This window comes from Ursus americanus, chromosome 7 (genome assembly GCF_024610735.1).
Source record: "Ursus americanus isolate L20-20 chromosome 7, mUrsAme1.1.p, whole genome shotgun sequence".
Taxonomy (NCBI): Eukaryota; Metazoa; Chordata; class Mammalia; order Carnivora; family Ursidae; genus Ursus; species Ursus americanus.
This window is the reverse complement of record NC_142133.1, coordinates 51,281,610-51,300,671: the sequence shown is the minus strand read 5'-3', so window position 1 is coordinate 51,300,671 and position 19,062 is coordinate 51,281,610. Positions and strand designations below refer to the sequence as shown.

The window sequence follows — 19,062 nt, the reverse complement described above, 5'->3', positions numbered from 1 at the left end:
ACCCTAACACCTTGGACAAGTTGAGAGAGTACTAAATTGGGGGGAATAGGAGCGGTTCCCCCATCTCCCTCCACACCCCTGAGAGCTTCCCTCTGTGGGACCCAGTCACGTGTGGACTTCTATGAACAGATGTGGAGTACCAAGGCAGAAGTTTCTCAGAACTTCCTTCCAGAAGAAATCAGGCTTAAAATATTTGCCCACCAGATGGCCGGGGCAGCCCTGGGGCATTGCGTCTTTTATCTGATGGCCATCTGCAAAGAGGCCTCTGGGAGCTGTTCTCAGAGCATCAAAGGCACCGGGCTGTCGGCCGCCCTCGTGGGTCACAGCACTGTTGCGTCTGCTGGGGTGCAACCCGTGAGACTGACCTGCCTAGTGGGGCCATGAAAGTTTAGACAGACAGGCAGACAGACAGACAGACTGAGATGGAAAAGACACACTTGCCCCCCCTGCTTCTCCCCGTGGCTCAAATCCAGTGTGTGGCCAGTGTGACCAATTGATTACACATGGACACAGGGAAGAGGGAGGAGGGAGGCAGGGGGGAGGGAGGGGAGAGAGGGGAGGAGGGGAGAGGAGGAGGAGGGTGGGAAGGAGCGGGGAGGAGGGGACAAGGGAGGAGTGAAGAGGGAGGGTGGGCCCACAGGTAAAGTCTAACACCTGGAGTCTGAAACAGTGGGAAAGAGCCCTGTTTGGCTTAACTGAACACATCCCCGGACTGCAAATCTCCTTTTCTGAAAGCATGAACACCCGAGAAGACAGACGTAAAATCTGAAGGACTTTGGCCTTAGGGAGTCACGTATGTCACTCGTGTAAATGATGCCGCTCTGCCTTAAAAATGATCCACAGGCAGGGACAAAACACTCGCATTGTTACAAAACTGGACTGTGACTGCATTTTTCCCCCGAAATTACTTTTCAGAGTTCATAAATACACCTAATGAGGAGGAAGGAAATAGCATTCACAAGATAGAGGACAACATTTTTGGGGATTATTTATGGTTTTTTGTGGGTCTGATTCTGAACCCTTTGAAGAACTGAAAAGACTATAAAGTAAGTCGAATGGTTTCTTTCCAAGAAACATCAAATAAAACTCCAGTTTCAGAGAGACAGAATTCTTTACCAGAGTTCCCAAATGCCAAGAACCTTCTTTTTCATGTTTTCTGTAACTGAAAGTTATTTTCCATAAGCCTGCACGATTTCCAGTTGAAAATATCCAAAAGCCTTGCCCAGGGTGAGTTTAGTTAAAGGAGGAGTCCTGTTGCCCATGACTCAGAGAGGGAAGAAAATGTGACCCAGCATCTGCTCGGCACAGACTCAAGTTCTCGGGGTGGGGGTGGGGGGGTCAGTATTTGAAACTGACGGGACACTGACCTGTGTTGCTCCATCAGACAGCCCGGAGCCACCTCCTCTTGCCCCTGGGGGCTGCGTCTTCCCCACCTTGTCTGTGAGTTTCATTCTGATTAAAGCTGTGGGATGACAGGAAGCTCCAAAGTGCGTTGGCCTCTGTCCCCACTGCAGTGCGGGCTTCTTCAGACCCGTGTGGCCCCGGGCCCAGCCTGTGGTCAGCAGAAGTCACGTTGTCCTCACAATGACACACCCTCTCCTTCCCCAGCATCGCTATGTATAAGGTTGGGGGCTGCTCTGGACATTTGTCCCTGTGTGTATTTATGCGCTCAGTGTGTTGGGGGGGGGTGCACATGTGCGTGCATGTACCAGCATGGTGGAGATGGGGAGGGACAACCCAGTATTTGTTGGTCATCTTCGCTGTCCCTGAAATTTTCATGCGCTTTCTTCTTTAGTGCCCATGTCAGTCTCCAAAGATAAGGATTGTTGAGGCCCAGATACATCAGGAATATATTAATTTTCTAGGGCCACCATAACAGCTTACTACAAACTTGGTGGCATGAAACAGCAGAAATTTACTCATTCACAGTTTGAGTCCAGAAATCCAAAAGCAAGGTGTCAGCGAGGCCGTGCGCCCTCGGAAGGCTCCGGACGAGAACGCTTCCTTGCCTCTTCTAGCCGCGGGCATTCCAGGCGCCCCTTGGCTTGTGGTGGCCTCCCTGCCTCTATCTGCACGCGGCCTCCTCCTCGGGGTGTGTCTCTCCTTTTCTGCCTCCTACCTGGGCACTTGTCTTTGGATTCAGGGCCTTCCTGAGTAATCCAGGATTATCTCATCTCAAGATCCTTGACTTCACTACATCTGCAAAACCCCTCTTCCCAAATGAGGTCACATTTGCAGGTTTGCGGGGGTTGCGGTTAGAGTCTTAACCTATCACAGTGGGGTGATGGGGGCGCTGGGCGCTACAATTCAACCTTCTATAAGGGGTAATATTGAACACTTATTGGCAGTTAATGTGGCCCAGGCACTGTTTTAGGTGCTTCGTCTGGTGATCTCCTTCCGTCTGCATAGTGGCTCCAAGAGGCAGGTACAAATTATTGTTCCCATTTTTGCAAGTGATACCAAAGCACCGAAGGGGAACTAAGTCTTTGGATCACTCGTCTATCTAGAAAGGGCCAGAATCTGGGCAGTGGTGGGAAGCCCAGGTGGCCCTGCCTGGCTCTCAGAGCTAACACGCGGCTGCACCCCCTCCTCACCAAAGCCTTCACTTCACCCCCTTCTGTCATCATCCTTGCTGACCTCCACATCCAGTCAGATGGACTGTACCCCTCCCTCCTCTGCGGGGGCCCCTTCCGGCAGTCACACCGGACCCCCTCATTCCTCTCGCCCTCAAATCTGCATTTGCAACACCTCTCCCCATCCTTCCCGCCCTGCCCCTGAAGATCTCCCCGCTGCCCATTCCTTGGCTTCATTGGGAATTTGAAGGCACTGAGCCCCCATGTGCTACCCCGGGCCTCCTCCCGGCTTCCTTCTCCTCCGTGTCCAGCCTCTGCTCCTTGGCTCGTCCTACATGCCCCCATGTGAATTCCCTCAGCAACTCTACCTTCCTCTCTTTTGTCACAGCCCCTTGGCAAAATCCTGGATGAGCCCGAACGCCTGCCCGCTCCATGCCTGCCCCAGAGCTGTTGACTGATTTAGAGACAATCACACAGTAGGGCTGGCTGCCTTGCTTTAAGTTCATGGTCTCATCTGCACGTCAGCCCTTTTTGCTGCCTGGTAATCCCACTGTTCTACTGGTCCACTCCCCACTCCCACCTGCAGCCACCTCCAGGCTCCTTGCAGCGTGTCTGGGCCATTCCTTAGCATCCTTCAGATGCTGCTAAGCCTTCAAGGTCCAGCCCCAAGGCCCCTCCAGGGACCCCTGTCCAGCCCTTTCTGAGCACCCTTAGTTGCTCAAGCTTGGCCCTCCCATCTGTCGTCTCAGGATTCTGCTTTGCTCCCGGGCACTGGCTTTGTCTCACTAGCTTCTCGGGATGAGTTTGCTTGTGTTGCCATAACAATAAACCCCAGCCCTCAGCGAGCTCACACTGAGTGGTGGGCACGAACCTGCAGAGGGATGAGATTTCATACTAGCGAGCCCATCGTGCTCTGTGCGAGCCTGTGCTCCCCATCATCTTCATTCGAAGACACAGGCTGCTGGAGCCTTGACCACCTGCAGTCATCACGGGGGGCGGAAGGGAGTGTGGCATCAGCTCTTCCAAGCATCCTTCTGGAGGTGCTGCCTGTCACTCCTCCCATTTGATAGACTGAAGCAATCACGTGGCCACAGAGGACCCAGGAGGTGAGGAGAGGTGGAGACAAGAAAGCGATCCTCTAGTGTGCTCAGAAGCGGAAGTCACGGAAACATAGCGAGCAACCCTCACGGCCATCACCCCAAATAAGTCGGAAGTTCCCAAAGGTCAGGGGCTGTCTCTTACCTTATACTTTCTCTTCCCCGAAGTGCCCGGCCTAAGTCTGGGGCAGAGCTGCTGCACGAGCAAGGGCCCCACCCCCAGACCCAGCAAAGGATCGCCCTTTCCCCTAAGAGGGACCCCACCGAGGGTGAAGCTCTCGAGAGAGCCTCCGGCAGAGTTTTGGCTAAAACGTATGAGAGCTGACCTCCCTTTGAGCTCTGCTTTTTGTCACAGACTGCCATTTCCTTCCCGACTAATGCCCACACCCCTGCCTCCGCTCCCACCCCATCCCGGGACTCCAGTCCGGTCTCTCTAGAACCTGGGCAGTTCCAGCTTGTGCCACATCCGAGGCGCGGTTCGAACCCCCAGAAGACAATACAACAACTTCTCTCTCTTGGCTACAATACGTTGAGCCCTTCCCAGAGGCCAGGCATAGGGTTAAGTACTTTAACTATCATTTGATTACTTCTTGTCACCAGCCAGTGAGGAGGGTCCTATCATTACGTTCCTTTTTTTTTTTTTTTAAAGATTTTACTTATTTATTCGACAGAGAGAGACAGCCAGTGAGAGAGGGAACACAAGCAGGGGGAGTGGGAGAGGAAGAAGCAGGCTCATAGCGTAAGAGCCTGATGTGGGACTCGATCCCGTAACACCGGGATCACGCCCTGAGCCGAAGGCAGACGATCAACCGCTGTGCCACCCAGGAGCCCCTATCATTACGTTCCTTGTACAGATGAGGATGTTAACGCTTAGAAGTTTAAAAACTTACTCTGGGCTCTTCCCCACCTGTCTGGCCCCCACCTCGCCTCCTGCCTTGTGACTGGGCCCTTGGTCAACCGTGGAGCACGTCACCAGCTCCGTGGGGAACCCAGTGTCCTTTGTGGGGGCCGGAGGGCACAAATAATGATGGAATTCACCACTCACGGTGGCACTAAGTGTGTGACTAAGTGTGACTTTGTTTATTAAGCTTGCGTTTTACGGCTTTAGGAGCAAACGAACAAACCATAAAGTGGCAGTGTGTTTTAATGGACAATCTGGAGTAACTTTCAGCCGAAACTGCACCCGGAGGGGAAGGCTTGGGGGCTGTGCCCGAGGGGAGGAATGGAAGAGGCAGGCACACGGGGAGGGGCAGAACGTTGCTTCCCACCCACTCGCCACCCAGGCTCCGGAGCTGGGCTGTCTGGACAAGTGTGTTTGCTTCTTAGATCTTACCTTTTCCTCGTCTGAAAAGTGGGGAGGAGTCAGTGTCCTTTGCACTCTGTAAATCAGCTACGGTAATGACCCACAGCGTCTCTACTGGGAAGGCTCATTACGATAAAAATAATAACAACAGCGAACTTTTCCTGACACCATGTGCCAGACAGGATGCTAAGAACTTCGTCTGGATGACCTTTTAAAATGATCCCATTGTATAAATGAGGAACGTGAGGCATAGACAGATGGTAAATTGCGGCCAAGCTCATACGGTTAGTGCGTGATGGCGCAGGGCTAGAGACCCAGCAATCTTCCCGAGCCAGAGTCGCCACCACCGAATTTCGTGGTGGCATGGTGACGACCGTGACGCCAGACATGATGGCAGTGATGAAGGTGGTGCTGATGGTGGGGACCATGCTGACAGCCCATGCCCCCAAACTCTTGGCTAGGTAGTTGCCCCCGTTCTTACCTTCTGCCGCAGGTCCGAGCCTCCCTTGGCCACCTGGCCAGGGGTTTAATTTCAGGGGAAAGGTGCCAGGTAAGCATGAGCATTCTCCCCCGTGCAGGCCCATTTCCTCCCCAGGGAGCACCGTGGAGCCACAGCCTGGGAGGTTGGCTGGGGGAGGACCCCTCCTGGGACCCCACTGAGGCATCGCCCACCCGCTGCTCCGGCCAGCTCTCTTCCCCCAGCCTGGCGCGGCTCCCCGTGCCCATCTCATCTGCCCAGCCTGGAATGGACTTGCTGGGCCTCTCCGCCCCTGTAGAGCCCCGTCGTCCCTCAAGGCCCACTTCAAGAACGGGCAGTCGGTCAGTTCTTTCGTTCATTCGTCTGTGCAGTCATTCACATTTGCCGACCATGCACATTAAGTGCCTGCCACGCGCCAAGGCATGTGTGGCATGGAGGACGAGAACGAGTGGGTCAGACAGGTTGCATCCTGTCCCTTCTTAACTCTGTGACTGGGTGAGTCGCCTCCCTGGGCTTCCGTTTTCACATCTGTAGGATGTGGGTCATCGATGACACTGTGTGAAATCATGGCTCGTGGTGACCACTAGCCCCTCCCTCTAGTCACTTTCCATCAGGGATGTTTCCTTCCCTCGCAGGCCCCCTCACAGCTCCTCTGCGTCCATGGCTCTCCCTGGCCCTGCGCTTAAAGGGGTGCATGCTAATTCAACAGTCAGTCCCGGCCACAGGAAGGTTCTGCAGGCCCCGGGCTGGGCTTCTCGTGACTCCATGGATTAGGTTTGAGGCAAAGGCCCGGCAAAAGCTGGCTCCTTCCCCGGACACTGAACCTTTCCACCTGACATAGGCTTTCCTGCGTGTCTTTTCCAGGATGGGGGAAAGAATGAACCAGGGCTATTGTAGCAAGGGAATCCTGGGGCTCTGTCATGGTGAGTGCTGCCCTTGGCCTGGTAGCACTTGGTTCCCCGTTAGGGGCTGCCCCTTGTCCCTGAAACGGTTGACCTCCCTCATTAGGGTATCAGATGAGACCAGCCCTGGGGGCCTGTGCCGCTGGACACCACCCAGCCCTGTGTGTGCTGTGTGTCAGGGGTGGGGGTCCGCACGGAGGCCTAGAACGAGCTGTCAGGGCCCTTGGCCATAATGCCCTAGCGCTGACCACTAAAAGGAGGTCCTAATGGGCTCTTGGGAGCTGAGAAGGGATTAACCAGACTGGTAATTTTTTGTACAAGTCTTCAGATAAATCCAGAAAAACGTTCAGCTGTTCCAGCTCCCCCTAACACACAAACAAGCATACACTCAACCCCCCAACTCCAGGGTCTCTTGCGCAAAAGCGGCTGGAGAGGGGCATTGGTTTTGACCTTCCCTACAGCCAGGGGTGCTCCCTCCCCACTGACCGGCCAGCCAGGGTAGCACTCAAGCCTTAGATCCTCTCCCGGGCCGCACGCAGCCAGACGAGCTTTGCAGGAAGGGACCCCCAGACAGCTCAGACTGAGTCCTCTTTTCTCCCGTGTTGGTCATCCTTGTCACTTCCATGGTCACCCATGGCCGAGTCTGTCTAATATGCCCTGTCCTCCTGTCTCCTCCCTGTGTCAGACATACAAGACGAAAACACCAGCACCTAAGAACCTAACGAAAAGCCTGCGGGAAAAAGGACAGTGGGGACGGGAAATCAAGTCCACGGGGATGTGCGTGTGTCTTAGAATTCTTTCCGAAACAGAGACAAAGAGAGACAGGGCAAGGAAGGAAGGAAGGCAGAAAAAGGAGAGACCAAGACAGGAACAGACCAGGAAAGGGAGCAAGCAGGCTTGCTGGAGCAGCCAGAGCCTTCCCAAACAGGCTCCACTGTTTGGGCAGATGAGACAAAGCCTTAGCTTATGAGCAGAGGAGGGAAAGTTTCAAGGCAGCTCTGGGGCTCCAAGTCAGCAGCCGCATGCCTTGGCGGGCACCCCCAGCCTTGGAGGCAGGGGGAGCCAGGGAGAGAGTGGGCGGGCAGAGTCTGTGGCCAGTCTGTCAGCCTCTTGACTCCGTTAGCAAATCACACACAAATCGCGTCCTGACAAAAGTGCATGTGCGTGTGGCAAGTGGGGAGAGCCCTTTCAACGTTGTCTTCTCTCTTCCTCACTCCCTGAAGGCGCTGACGGCTCAAAGTAGGGAATACGCACCCCCGGCCCCGACTTCCCCCTCCCACCAGGCCTCAGGGCGTTCAGCCTAGAGTCCATAAGACGTGCGTCCCCTGCCCTGGGTCCCCCGGGCGGGCCCCAGTACTGTCACCATCACGTCCCCCATCTTTACTCTTCCGTCTGGAACAGCAGAGGGACAGTGCTCGGCGGTCTGCAGGCTCAGGTGTGATCTCGGGTCTGCATTTGCTCCTTAGCCTCCTTCCCCGTAAGGTGGGCGTGATCTTCTCTAGCCTCCAGGACCACTGAGTGGCTGAAATGGAAGAATGTTGGCAAAACAGCCCACGGAGAGTGTCTAACGTAGATGACAAAATGGGCCGCTCTCCCCGCCACCTCGTAAAGCAGGCGTTACTCTTACCATCATCTGCACTTTGTGCGTGAGGGAAGCCAGGCCCGGCTGGGTCACTGACTGCTCCCGGGCGTTCTCCGCGTCGGCAGGGTGGCTGCTCCTGCCCCGGCCCGCGTGCTGGGCGCTGAGCCAGGAGCTCCTCGCCCAGCCCGAGAGCAGCCTTATCCGCAGGTGGAGCAGGGACCAGGCTGCTCTGCCTGCCCCGCAGGGAAGGCTTCATACAAGTGTGTTGAAAGGAAGAGCGAAGTCCTTGTCTGGTTGGGGAGCTCTGGCTTTGTGTGCTGCTGCCGCTGGAAGGTTCCTTTTCCGAACGAGCTCCACAGAGCGAGTGTAGATACGCCTCTTTCAGGCTTTGCGTCTCAGGCCACAATTGCTTTATACCCATGTCTTTTCAGGAACGTGTCTGTGTCCGGAAATGAGACCAGGCAGGTCCACACAGGAACCGTCCTCTGGTTTTTCTGTGGTCCTACCACATGGAATCACCTAGAGAATTAAAATGCGGATTTCTGGAACTCAGATTCCCCCCCAAGAACCTGATTCAGCAGGCATGTGTGTGTAGGGGGAGACAAGGGGATGGACATCTACACGTCCGGTCTCCTGGGGACTGCTGGGCCAGCCAGGCTTGGGAACCCCTGGGCATCCCCCTGCACAGCCTGGCACAGTGGTTGCCCCTGTGGGCGCCGATGCCCCACAGCTGGGGTTGACCTCCCGGTTCCTGCCCTTTTCGTCGCTGAGGCACCTTGGCATGTTATCAGCTACTCTGTGGGTCAGTTTCTTCATCTGTGAAATGGAGCTACTGATGGTAGTGAGACCAGAGTGTTGTGACAGGGGTGAAATGAGTCACTACCCTAGAGCCTCAGCTTACAAGAGAGCCTCCAAAGCAGGGTGGGGGGATGGGGTGTCTATTTTTGGCTACCTCCTGTGGGTTCCCCGGGATCATGAAGCCAGAGCCTTGGCCTTGCCTGCAGAGCCTCTCTCCGACTCCCCTCTAAGACACAGATCCCTTCCCCTGGGAGCCCACAATGCTATGGAGACCATGTAAGCCAGATAGTCACACAGGAGGGATTTTTTTCCAAAACACTCGTGAATGCAAAAGAAGGTTTCTATGGTTACTACACACACACTTAAAAAAAAAAAAAAAAACCCAGGTTTGTTTTGTTTCATTTTTTAAAACTCAAGACAGAGCCCAATGCAAGCTAGCGATTGCTTGCACTATCCTGGCCACAGTGAAGGCAGGGAGGCTGGACGCCAAGGCAGGGTGGGCTGCCCACCGCAGCCCCTCCGTGCGGCCTTGACCTACTGCCGCGTCCACGGCTGAACCAGGAAGCGAGAAGCCTCATCCAGTGCTTGTCAGCCACACTGACCGCGGCAGAGGCCAGACCCTTCCAGGCCAAACCAGAGAGAGGGATGTGATTCTCAGGCTCGTTTTGTCCGCTATGAAACATCAGCCGAGCTCCAGGACGGAGGAAGAAATTAGCCTCCATGTGGCCAGCAACCATCATGCGTTGCCTAAAACGTAACATGTTTACTTCTTTGCTCTTCAGTGTAAATGACCCGAGGAGAAGTGACTCCTTTTCCCTGGAATGACTCACTGGAGAGGTGAACGTCAGGGCCCCGACGGACGGCAGAAACTCACGCAGTTCCGGCCCCGCGCTCCCCACTGTCAGTTCTTGATGTGTTTTCTCCAGGGTCAGAAGGATTTAAGAACACCTAAATCGTCATTAGGACGTGCAGGAGTATACCTGAGGCCGGCTTCCTGGCCCCCTGACGACTCCCCGACATCGTGTGGAGTCTGGAGCTCTCTCCTTGGACGGGTCCCAGAAACCTTGCCGACTGTCCCTCTGCACCAGGAATAAGATCTGTTTGCTCTTGAACCCGTCGGGTTCTCTCCTGAGCGTGGGCTGCGTGTCTTGCTAACTATACTTGCGTTAACCCTGAAGGTGGAGATCTCGGGAGAGGTCCGCGTCAACATCTGTCCTCTGCCCATTTTCCCCATTTCCTACAGACCCACCAACCTCGGCACGTCCTGAAGAACCCGGTGAGGCGGCCATGGCGACAGCGTCCCGTTCTCAGATGGGGAACTGGAGGCCCAGCAGGGCGAGCGACTTGCCCAAGTTTGCAGAGCTAGTGGGTGACAGAGTGACACTTTGCCCCCAGCCTGTTGGTCTCAGTAAGCCATCTGCCCCTGGGCCTCCATACCCTGTGCTCGGCTTCCCGGGACAGCTAAGAGCAGGGCAGCAGAACTTTGCAAACATAACGCAGATCCTTGCTCATCTCTGCGCGGAGAACATACCCATCTGTGGACCCAGTCTGAGTATGTTCAGCATAGATCTCGGCCGCTGAGACCGTAAAACAGTGGATCTCAACCCGGGCTGTGTCTAGGCTTGTGAGCTTTTAAAATTTCCGTTGCCCTGGACTGTTCACCAAATCAATGTAGTCAGAGTCTCCGGAAGAGGGGGGCAGGCAGGGGTCAGCGGAATGCGAAGCTCGCCACGTGATTCCTGGGTGCAGGGAGATGAAGAGCTGCCTCCTCGTGCCGAATCAGCAAGACTCTGAGGGTCTCCGCAGGAGGTACCCCCTTCTTAGATTTCGATGACCCGATACCCCTTGTGAATGAACTGGTTACTGCCCTCCTGCAGGAAGAAGGGAAATGTGCCTTGATGCACGCATGGTTTTACCATAAAAAAGCAACCAGAATGCTTATTTAACCACCATGAGAAAGTGTAACTCGATGCCGCTTTTCCTCCACCCAAAGGGTTATTGCTGGCAAACATTCTGCAATTTGTGATCAGACGGTACTAAATAATGTTCCCCCAGCAGCACGGTTTGATACTCAAGGATGAATGACCCCGTGGCAAACCGTGCCTTAGAACTTGCGTGGTTCTGCTGTCCAGTGGTGTGATACCTGGAGACTGGGGACCTGGAGACTGGGGACCCACCTGAGCAGGGAGGGTGTGGCGGTGAGGGGCCACTGTCTCGGGAACAGTGTAAGTGGGTGAGCGCCCTGGGCGGGCTGCCATATACACGCGTGCTGGTGAATGGTGTCATGGAAACAGGCCTTATTTGGTTAAGCTCTTTTGGGTTAAAAGATTTTCATGACAAAATTGAGAGGGGGGAAAATAGATCCATAAACTTTCCATCCTTTCAGGCTTTTTCCCAAAATATATTTTATGGTCGCACTCATTGTATATGGACACTTTCACATCCTGCGTTTTTTAATTACTGCTTTGCTACACTGCTATCCAAGCCTCAATAACCACAAGTTATTTGACCATCCCTATGGCTAGTTACTCGATTACCCCATCTTTTGCTATTATAAGCTACATTTTAAGGAATATTTTGCACAGGCAGTGTTTTCCTTTTTCTGGTTTATTTGTTTTACATAACTGTATAGAACTAGAATTACCGAGTGGGAACTTTTAAGTGACTCTATTACCAAACTGTTTTCCACAAGAGTTATATTACTACATATTGCCATTAATACTAGGTATGTGGTAGATCTCATAAAATTTCAACAGGATTGTGTATTTTTCATACATTATTTCTTTGGCAGCTTAATATACAAAGTAATGCCATGTTACTATTGTAGTGTACATTTCTTGGATGACTAGCAAGTTCCATTCATTCCTGCACCCAGTGATGATTTTCTGTATTGGACGCCCATTCTGTGCCAGGCAGTGTTCTAGGCACTGGAGAGGACAGCAGTGAGCAAAACAAACCCCAATCCCCACCCCTGAGGAAGTCGTCTTCTAGTGAGCTTTTTCCTGTTTGTCTGTACTCCGGCAACTGTGTGACTCACTGAGCAGTAGGGGCTGGACATTTGGGCAGGTTCCATGCACACCTTTAACTGGTGCAGCCTCACACAGCACAGGCTTCTCTGAAACCCCCGTGTGCAGGTGATAAGGTGAAGGCTTGCTTGCAAGACATCCCTCCCGCCCCCTCCACCCCACCCAGCTCCCTGACCTCCAGTCCCTTCTCTCTCTGGGGGCACTGGGCCGCCCTTCCTGTGTAAATGGAAGGCCGGCAGAGCAGAGGGGAAAGGTGGGCTGGCCACCGCCCAAGGGCTATATGATATGAGGCGTCGCCTATCAGCCCTGCCTGTGGTCCAGTGCCCACTCGCTGGCAGGCCACCCTCTGTGCCACCCCCAAAACAGCGGCAGGTCGCAATCCTGCAGATGATGGGAAAGATGTCTGTTTGCGGGACCACCAGAGGGTCCGCCTGTTCAGGGTCGATCCTGCCTGGACGCAAGCCGGAGTTTCCCTCATCTCCTAGCCTACGTGGCTTGCCCGCGCTGGTGTCTGGTTGTGAATACCCAGCCACGCTTTCCTTCCAGAAAGTGAATAGAGAAAATATGGATGTGAAAATATCAAGAATATTCTCAGTAACTGAGGTTGATCATAGAGCCAGTAGGAGGGGTCTTGCTCTCATGTCTGTGCTTGGGGGAGTCAGGGGAGCTACCTGCCGGAGAAGCTGGGACTTCAGATCAGGGAAGTGGAGACATACCCGCCAGTTTACTCCCCGGGGGTTCTTGGCTCCTTCAGTGTCTCTTGCTAGCTTTTTTTTTTTTAAACCTTATAAGAATTCACACACATCTTATACAAAACCTCGAAAATAATATAAACAAGAAGGAAATAAAACACTCAGATAGCCACTGTTGACATTTCGGTGCATATCCTTTAAAGGTACGTAAGTACGTATGCGCCCGTGGAGATAAAGAAGTTGGATAGGTGGAGGTGGAAAATGGGATCATTGCCGTGCGCACATTAGAAAATGGGCTTCTTTCTGCTCCGCGTTCTGTTGTGAACAAGTCTCTGTGTCCTGAAATGTTCTTCTGCAATAGTATTTGTCATGGCTGCGTGCTGCGCCACAGAATGGGAAACTACAGCCCATTCACCCAGGCCCCTCCAAGAGCCTTCCTAAGATAAGGACACATGGAAGCTTTATCCCTGAGAGACAGGCTGCATGAAATCAAAAGCCTTTAATTTTGTCCCCACGTTTCTTAGGACGAAAAAAAAAAGAAAAAAGAAAGATGGTCTCAATGATGATGACTACTGGCCACTAGACTTGTTCTTTGCAAGTTCCTAATTCTCACATTCCATCAGTTCACCGTGGAAGCACCCAGTATGTGCCCAAGAATCCTCCTGGATCTGGAGAAGTGGCCCACTTTGACAGCCTGTCCTGCTGGGTCCTGCTGCTGTGAGCTTGCCAGTGGTGGGAGATCATTTTGTCACCACAGACAAAGGATATTCCTTCCTTCCTAATTCCTTTTGAGTAAACTGGTGCCAGGGCCTGAAGGTCTCCCTCCTCCAGGAAACAGCATCTCTTTATAAGTAAAAATCCTCTTTTGCGTCTAACAAAGAACCTGATGTCCACGATTGTTACAAAGTGTGTGTGCTTTGTGCTTCGTTTCGATCTTGCCCCAAATGCCCACATAGAAAGAACACAAGAATTTAGAAAAAGTGAAAAGTGACGTTTGGGTGTTTTGAAAATAACTTCTTTTTTTTAGGTTGACTGATTGATTGATTGATTGATTGATTGATTTATCAGGGAGAGAGAGAGAGAGCGTGTGCACACAAGCAGGGGAAGCGACAGGCAAAGGGAGGAGTGGGCTCCGCACCGAGCAGGGAGCCCGATGTGGGGCTCCATCCCAGGACCCTGGGATCAAGACCTGAGCCGAAGGCAGACGCTGAACTGACTCAGCCATCCAGGCGTCCGGAAAGTAACTTTGAAAAATAAAATTTGTGGGTGCCTGGGTGGCTTAGTCGGTTAAGTGTCGAACTCTTTTTGGCTGAGGTCGTGGGATCGAACCCCTCATTTGGCTCCCTATTCAGTGGAGAGTCTGCTTCAGATTCTATCCCCCTCTCCCTCCCCCTCTGCCCCTCCCTGCCTCTCAAAATAAATTAAAAAATTAATAACAAAATTTGTGGCACCGTGACAAAATTTTTTTCTTGTGATCCTTTCATAATGTGTCCAAACATCGAATCACTATGTTGCACACCTGAAACTAGTATAGTGTTGAATGTTAGTTATAACTCAGTAAAAGAAGAGGCTTCTGAGCATTGCCCAGAGGTTGATTCTTAAAATTTAAACTAATAAACAGCGTTTACATTATTTAAAAAATAATAGAATAAAGTAAAATAAAATATGACTTTTCAAACAATAAAAGTATTGATAAAATCACACAGCTGAAGATAAATACACTCTCATTTACCTCACCAGTGTTTCCTGTTTTGGTTAACACGTTTTAATTGCCTTCTTTGGGATTTCTGCTACAGCTCTCTTACCTTCATGTCTGGACTGAGTGTCGCACGCGTACCGTCCAGAAACCTGGAGCCCAGGGGTTCTAACAGAGCCTAGAGTCATTCATTGCCTGTCTTGCTCAGATATCTGCCCCTTGGAGTAAGAACCTTGACTTACCCTGAGAGTGAAAAGCACCAGCACAGAAGAAAGAAAGCTCTAGATTTGAGGCCCAGCCCAGAGTAGCCCAATAAGTAAGAATCGTCCCATTGCCACTAACCCCTGGTTCTGGTTCTGGTTCTGGTTCTGGTTCTGGTTCTGCCCAGGGAGACCTGCAGGGGCAGGTGTTTCCGACTCCACACACAGAACCTCGAAGCAAGCCTACCTCCCCCCTGAGAGGTCACACTGGTGTCGTCTAAGTGTGGCCAGGCATGGAGAGTCCTGTGGGCTTTAGTTAGGTGCCGTCAATGATTTCTGAGACCCGTGGAGGCTGGCCAAGGAGGTGGCCACACTGAAGGGAGGGGCAGCCTTCCAGCACTTTGTACCGAGAACCTGCCATCCCTTGCTGGGGCTGGACTGCTCTGTCAAGTGGAGAGAGGCCCTGGTCCCTTGGCTGAAGAGAAGACCAGCCTGACTCTGGTTCTAAGCCAGCTCTAGACCCCCAGGCTGCTGGAGCCTCAGTCCACCCTCCAGCAGAGATCCCTTCGGACACGTGGTCGAAAGTGGAGAGTGCGTAGCTCCCTGCCCCCCACTTCCTTCCGGCTACATTTACTAAACTTGAGCTGTAAATTGCATGCGGTAAAATGCATGGACTTACTTAGGTATTCTGCCTTCCCACAACCACCAGGGTCAAGACCCAGATCCGGAGCATGTCTGTCACCCCACTGCCATCTGATTGCTATCATTCTAGTTGCCGAACTTTATAAAAATGGAATCATACAGTATTCAGACTTTCTGTGTCCAGTTTTTTCACCCCACACCATGTTTTTGAGATTCATCCAAGTTTGCGTGATCTGTAGTTTGTTGTTTTTCAGTGCTGAGTAGTTTTCCACCGCACGCCTTTAGCACAACTGGATTGTGTCTCAATAGACCTTGGATAGGTAGGTGAGTTGTGTATTATTTTTAGCTATCGCAAATTAAAACCTGTGAACATTTTGGTGGACATTTGCCATCACTTCTCTTTGATAAACACCTAGGGGTGGAGTTGCTGCATGATTCAGGAGGCAGATGTTCCCAGTGTTACTGCACCATTTGCATTCCTACCAGCAGTGAGAATTCCCCTTGACCTGCACCTTTGCCAACACTTGGTATGGTCCATCTTCTTAACTTTAGCCATTTGCCTGGGTGTTACCTCTTTTGTGGTTTTAACTTATATTTCCCTGATGAATAATGGGTTGAGAATGTTTTCATGGGCTTATTGGCCATTTAGTTATCCTCTTTTGTGAGGTACCTGTCCCTCAAAAAAAATGTTTTTGCCAAAATAAATTGGCATGGTTTATTACTTTTCCACTGGCAGCGAGATGAAAATTACTAGGAGTTACACTTTTGTCCCTTCCAGATTACCTGCACTAAAACCATAATTTTTCAAATAACTGGTACAAAAGATCAGAAACAAAATTCCGGCGCACCTGAGTCGCTCAGTCGGGTAAGCGTCCAACTCTTGGTTTAGGCTCAGGTCGTGATCTCAGGGTCATGATCTCAGGGTTGTGAGACTGAGCCCTGCATGGAGTGCCACATCTGGCTGAGTGCTGGGGCTGGAGCCTGCTTAAGATTCTCTCTCTCCCACTGTCCCCCTCCCTTAAAAAACACAAAGAAACAAAATTCAGTATTAAAAAAATCCTCAAAGCAATTAGGTATCAAAACTGAAGACAAATATCTTCTATTATGATGAGAAGAAACAAAATATAGTTTAAATAAGACCTGACATTACAAAAAATTAAGTCTTTAACTGGGCAAAAGATCAAAAGTTAATTAGAACAATTTTCAGATACCGAATACCATGTGTGCCTTTTTTAGATCCGTTACAGTAGTTATATTTCCAACAGAACCAACAGGAATCCTGAGATGCAGTGTAAGATAGTGGAATTTGGGCAAACATCTCCTACCCTTACTTACTTAACCTATATTACGTGCATATGTGCAGATGGGGAAGGTTAGGGGTCCACAAGAGGGTCCACAGACAGGCACATCACCAAGCATGCACTGGACCCCAAAGTGCCCTCTTCATTGGGCTTCCTGAGTTTTCTTTGCGGTCTGTCTGTCTTTTGCCATTTTTGGCTGGTGGTCTGCTACAGTCCTTTATAATCCCATGAGGAAAGGCAGACCACTGTGAGGTTTTTTTTACTTTTTTAATCTTCTATCATGCTAATTTTCTGTTTTTCTGCAATAGCCCCTGGTTTTGGTCAATCTGTGACTGAACAGCACTTAACCTATCTGCGGGTTCCTCCTGTGTAGGCTGCCTCTGTTACACTGCTGTCTTCCTTCATCCGCCAGTTTCTACTCAGACACAATGGCCATCAGGTAGACCTAATTTTTTCTCCCTTATGCTTTTATATTCTTTCTTCTGAGAGCCCCATGAGGCTATCCAGTTGTCTTGATTTTATGCCTCTGAATCAACTAATCTTTACCTCAGTCCACCTGAGGCACACAATCTTCCACCGACAGGAAGCTTGCCTGTTGGCCTGCCTCAACTTCCGACATTTGCTGCCTGGCAAAAATGTTGTGGGCTTGTCATGGCTGCATCCAGACTCTGTGAGAATGCGTCAGTGTCTGATCACGTCTCCCCCCGGTGGGTAGAGTTCAGCAGCACATTTGGGGCAGTGGTTAGTTTTGGGTCAACTTGGTTGGGCCTAGATATCTGGTCCAACCTTATCTGGGTGTTTCCATAAGGGCATTTTTAGATAATATTTACATTTTCATGGGTGGACTTGGAGTATTGCAGATTGCCCTCCATAATGTAGGTGGCCCTTATCCAACCAGTTAAAGGTCTGAATAGAACAAAAGACTCACCTGCCTGGAACAAGAAGGAATTCTGCCAGCAGACTGCCTGCCTGCCTTCTTTCTGGATCTCCAGCCAGGAGATGCCAAACCATCCTACCACTCTCCGTAATCACGCGAGCCAGTTCCTCAAAATAAGTCTCTTCACACACACACACACACACATACACACACACACACACACGCACACACACGTAATTGGTCCTGTGTCTGTGGAGAATCCTGGCAAAAAAATGTCAGGGCAAATCTGGAATCCTGAACCACAGAGCCTGCTGGTTCTTCTCCTGGCTGCCACTTGCGAAGGAAAACGAACCTATGAACTGGCGTTAATTTTTCAAAATTCTTTGTTCCCAAACTCCTCCTCTTCTTGAGATCACCGTGGCTGAGGGAACACCATCTCTCCACCAGTCAGGGGCACCCTCCTCAGGCAGAAGGGCCTTTTCCCAAAGCCGGAAGAGTGTGATTTAGGGGCACGCAGTCAAGACCACCGGTGGTTAATGTGAAGAAATTCTTTATCATTCTGGATTTGAGTCGTTGGTCAGCTATATGTATAGTGAGGAGGTTCTCCCAGTTTTTAGCTGGCCTTTTCTCTTTTGTAATGATGCCTTTTAATAAACAGAAGTTTTAATTTCGATAAAGTCACATTGATCTCTTTTTAAATTTCATGGTTACTGTGTTTTTTTCTGTCCCAAGACATCCTTGCCCACCCCCACCATCACAAAGACATTCTCCCATGTTTTCTTCTAGAAAAACTATAAAGTTTTACACTTAGGTTTATCATCCATCTTGAGTTAATTTTAGTGTGTGGTGTGATAGTCAGGATTTTTTCCCCCATATAATATCTAGTTGCTTCAGAAACTTTTTTTAAAGATTTTATTTATTTACCTGAGAGAGAGCACAAGTGAGAGAGAGAGAGAGAGAGAGAGAGAGAGTATGAGGTGAGGGGAGGGGCGGAGGCAGAGGGAGAAGCAGACTCCCCGCTGAGCAGGGAGCCAACCTGGCTCAATCCCAGGACACAGGAACCATGACCTGAGCTGAAGGCAGACGCTTAACCAACTAAGCCACACAGGCCTTCCCAGAAACATTTATTGAAAAGAACTTCCTGTCCCCCACTGAATTATGTTGGCACCTTTATCAGTGTAGATATAGCCATTTTTATCTAAGAGTCTTTGGGTGGGTAGCAGCGGACATTGGCCTGAGTCTGCGCTACCTGGACAAGAAAGCATCAGGCTTGTCCTAAATGCATCTGTGTTTCAGATGAGCGGCCCTCCTGCTAAGTGGCCTGGTCCTTGGCCATTTCCCAATCACGTTTGGGAATTCCCATTTGGAAGTTTGATGTTAGAGTCAAGCCTTGGCTTTGTCATTGAGTATCTGAGGCATATCTTGACCTCCCCCTGCTTCAGTCTCCATATTGGTAACATGGCAAAATGGCACAAGCCATTGTACCGGGCTGTTGCAGGGTCAGTGGGATAACAAAGCAATGACAATACCAGTTATTGCCTCTTTCTTCCTCATCACTGTTAACTCCTTGAGAGCAGAGAGCATGTCTTAGGAATCTCTATACCCCAGTGCCCTGAAAGACAATCCAGCACATAGTAAGTACTTACTACCTGTATGGAGAATAAAGAATATTCTTTTAGATAGCTTAGATATAACCATTTATGTGGCAGTGTGCTGTGATTTACAGCTACCAAATTCAATGGCCAGGCCTGTCTTCATCTCATTTGACCCAACTGACCGGTCCTCCTTCCAGATCCCCTTTATTCTCTCTGCTTCCAGAACACCCCACACTCTTTGCTTTGCTCCTGCTCTTTCTTAGCCTTCATGGCCACACCTGTTGCCTCTTCTCTAAGTGC

The 19,062-nt window shown here is 51.0% G+C and overlaps 1 protein-coding gene and 1 pseudogene across 7 annotated transcripts in view; one reads left to right on the top strand and one right to left on the bottom strand.

Annotated features, from left to right (window-relative positions):
• The window catches only part of BCL2L11 (BCL2 like 11), a 124,018-nt gene that overhangs the window by 56,947 nt on the left and 48,009 nt on the right, over positions 1 to 19,062 (top strand). Inside the window, exon 4 of one of the 6 annotated variants that reach the window (XM_087863677.1) lies at positions 9,516 to 14,154. The exons of the other annotated variants lie outside the window; for them this stretch is intronic. Coding sequence (XP_087719803.1) covers positions 9,516 to 9,558 — 43 coding nt within the window. The 3' untranslated portion in view covers positions 9,559 to 14,154. Of the gene's footprint in view, positions 1 to 9,515; positions 14,155 to 19,062 lie in introns of those variants that run through there. 6 annotated transcript variants of the gene reach the window in all.
• The window catches only part of LOC123799763 (NADH dehydrogenase [ubiquinone] 1 alpha subcomplex subunit 1 pseudogene), a 270,558-nt pseudogene continuing 267,071 nt past the window's right edge, over positions 15,576 to 19,062 (bottom strand). The window contains exon 5 of the transcript XR_015725250.1: positions 15,576 to 16,006. The product of XR_015725250.1 is annotated as an NADH dehydrogenase [ubiquinone] 1 alpha subcomplex subunit 1 pseudogene, transcript variant X5 (transcript). The remainder of the gene's footprint in view (positions 16,007 to 19,062) is intronic.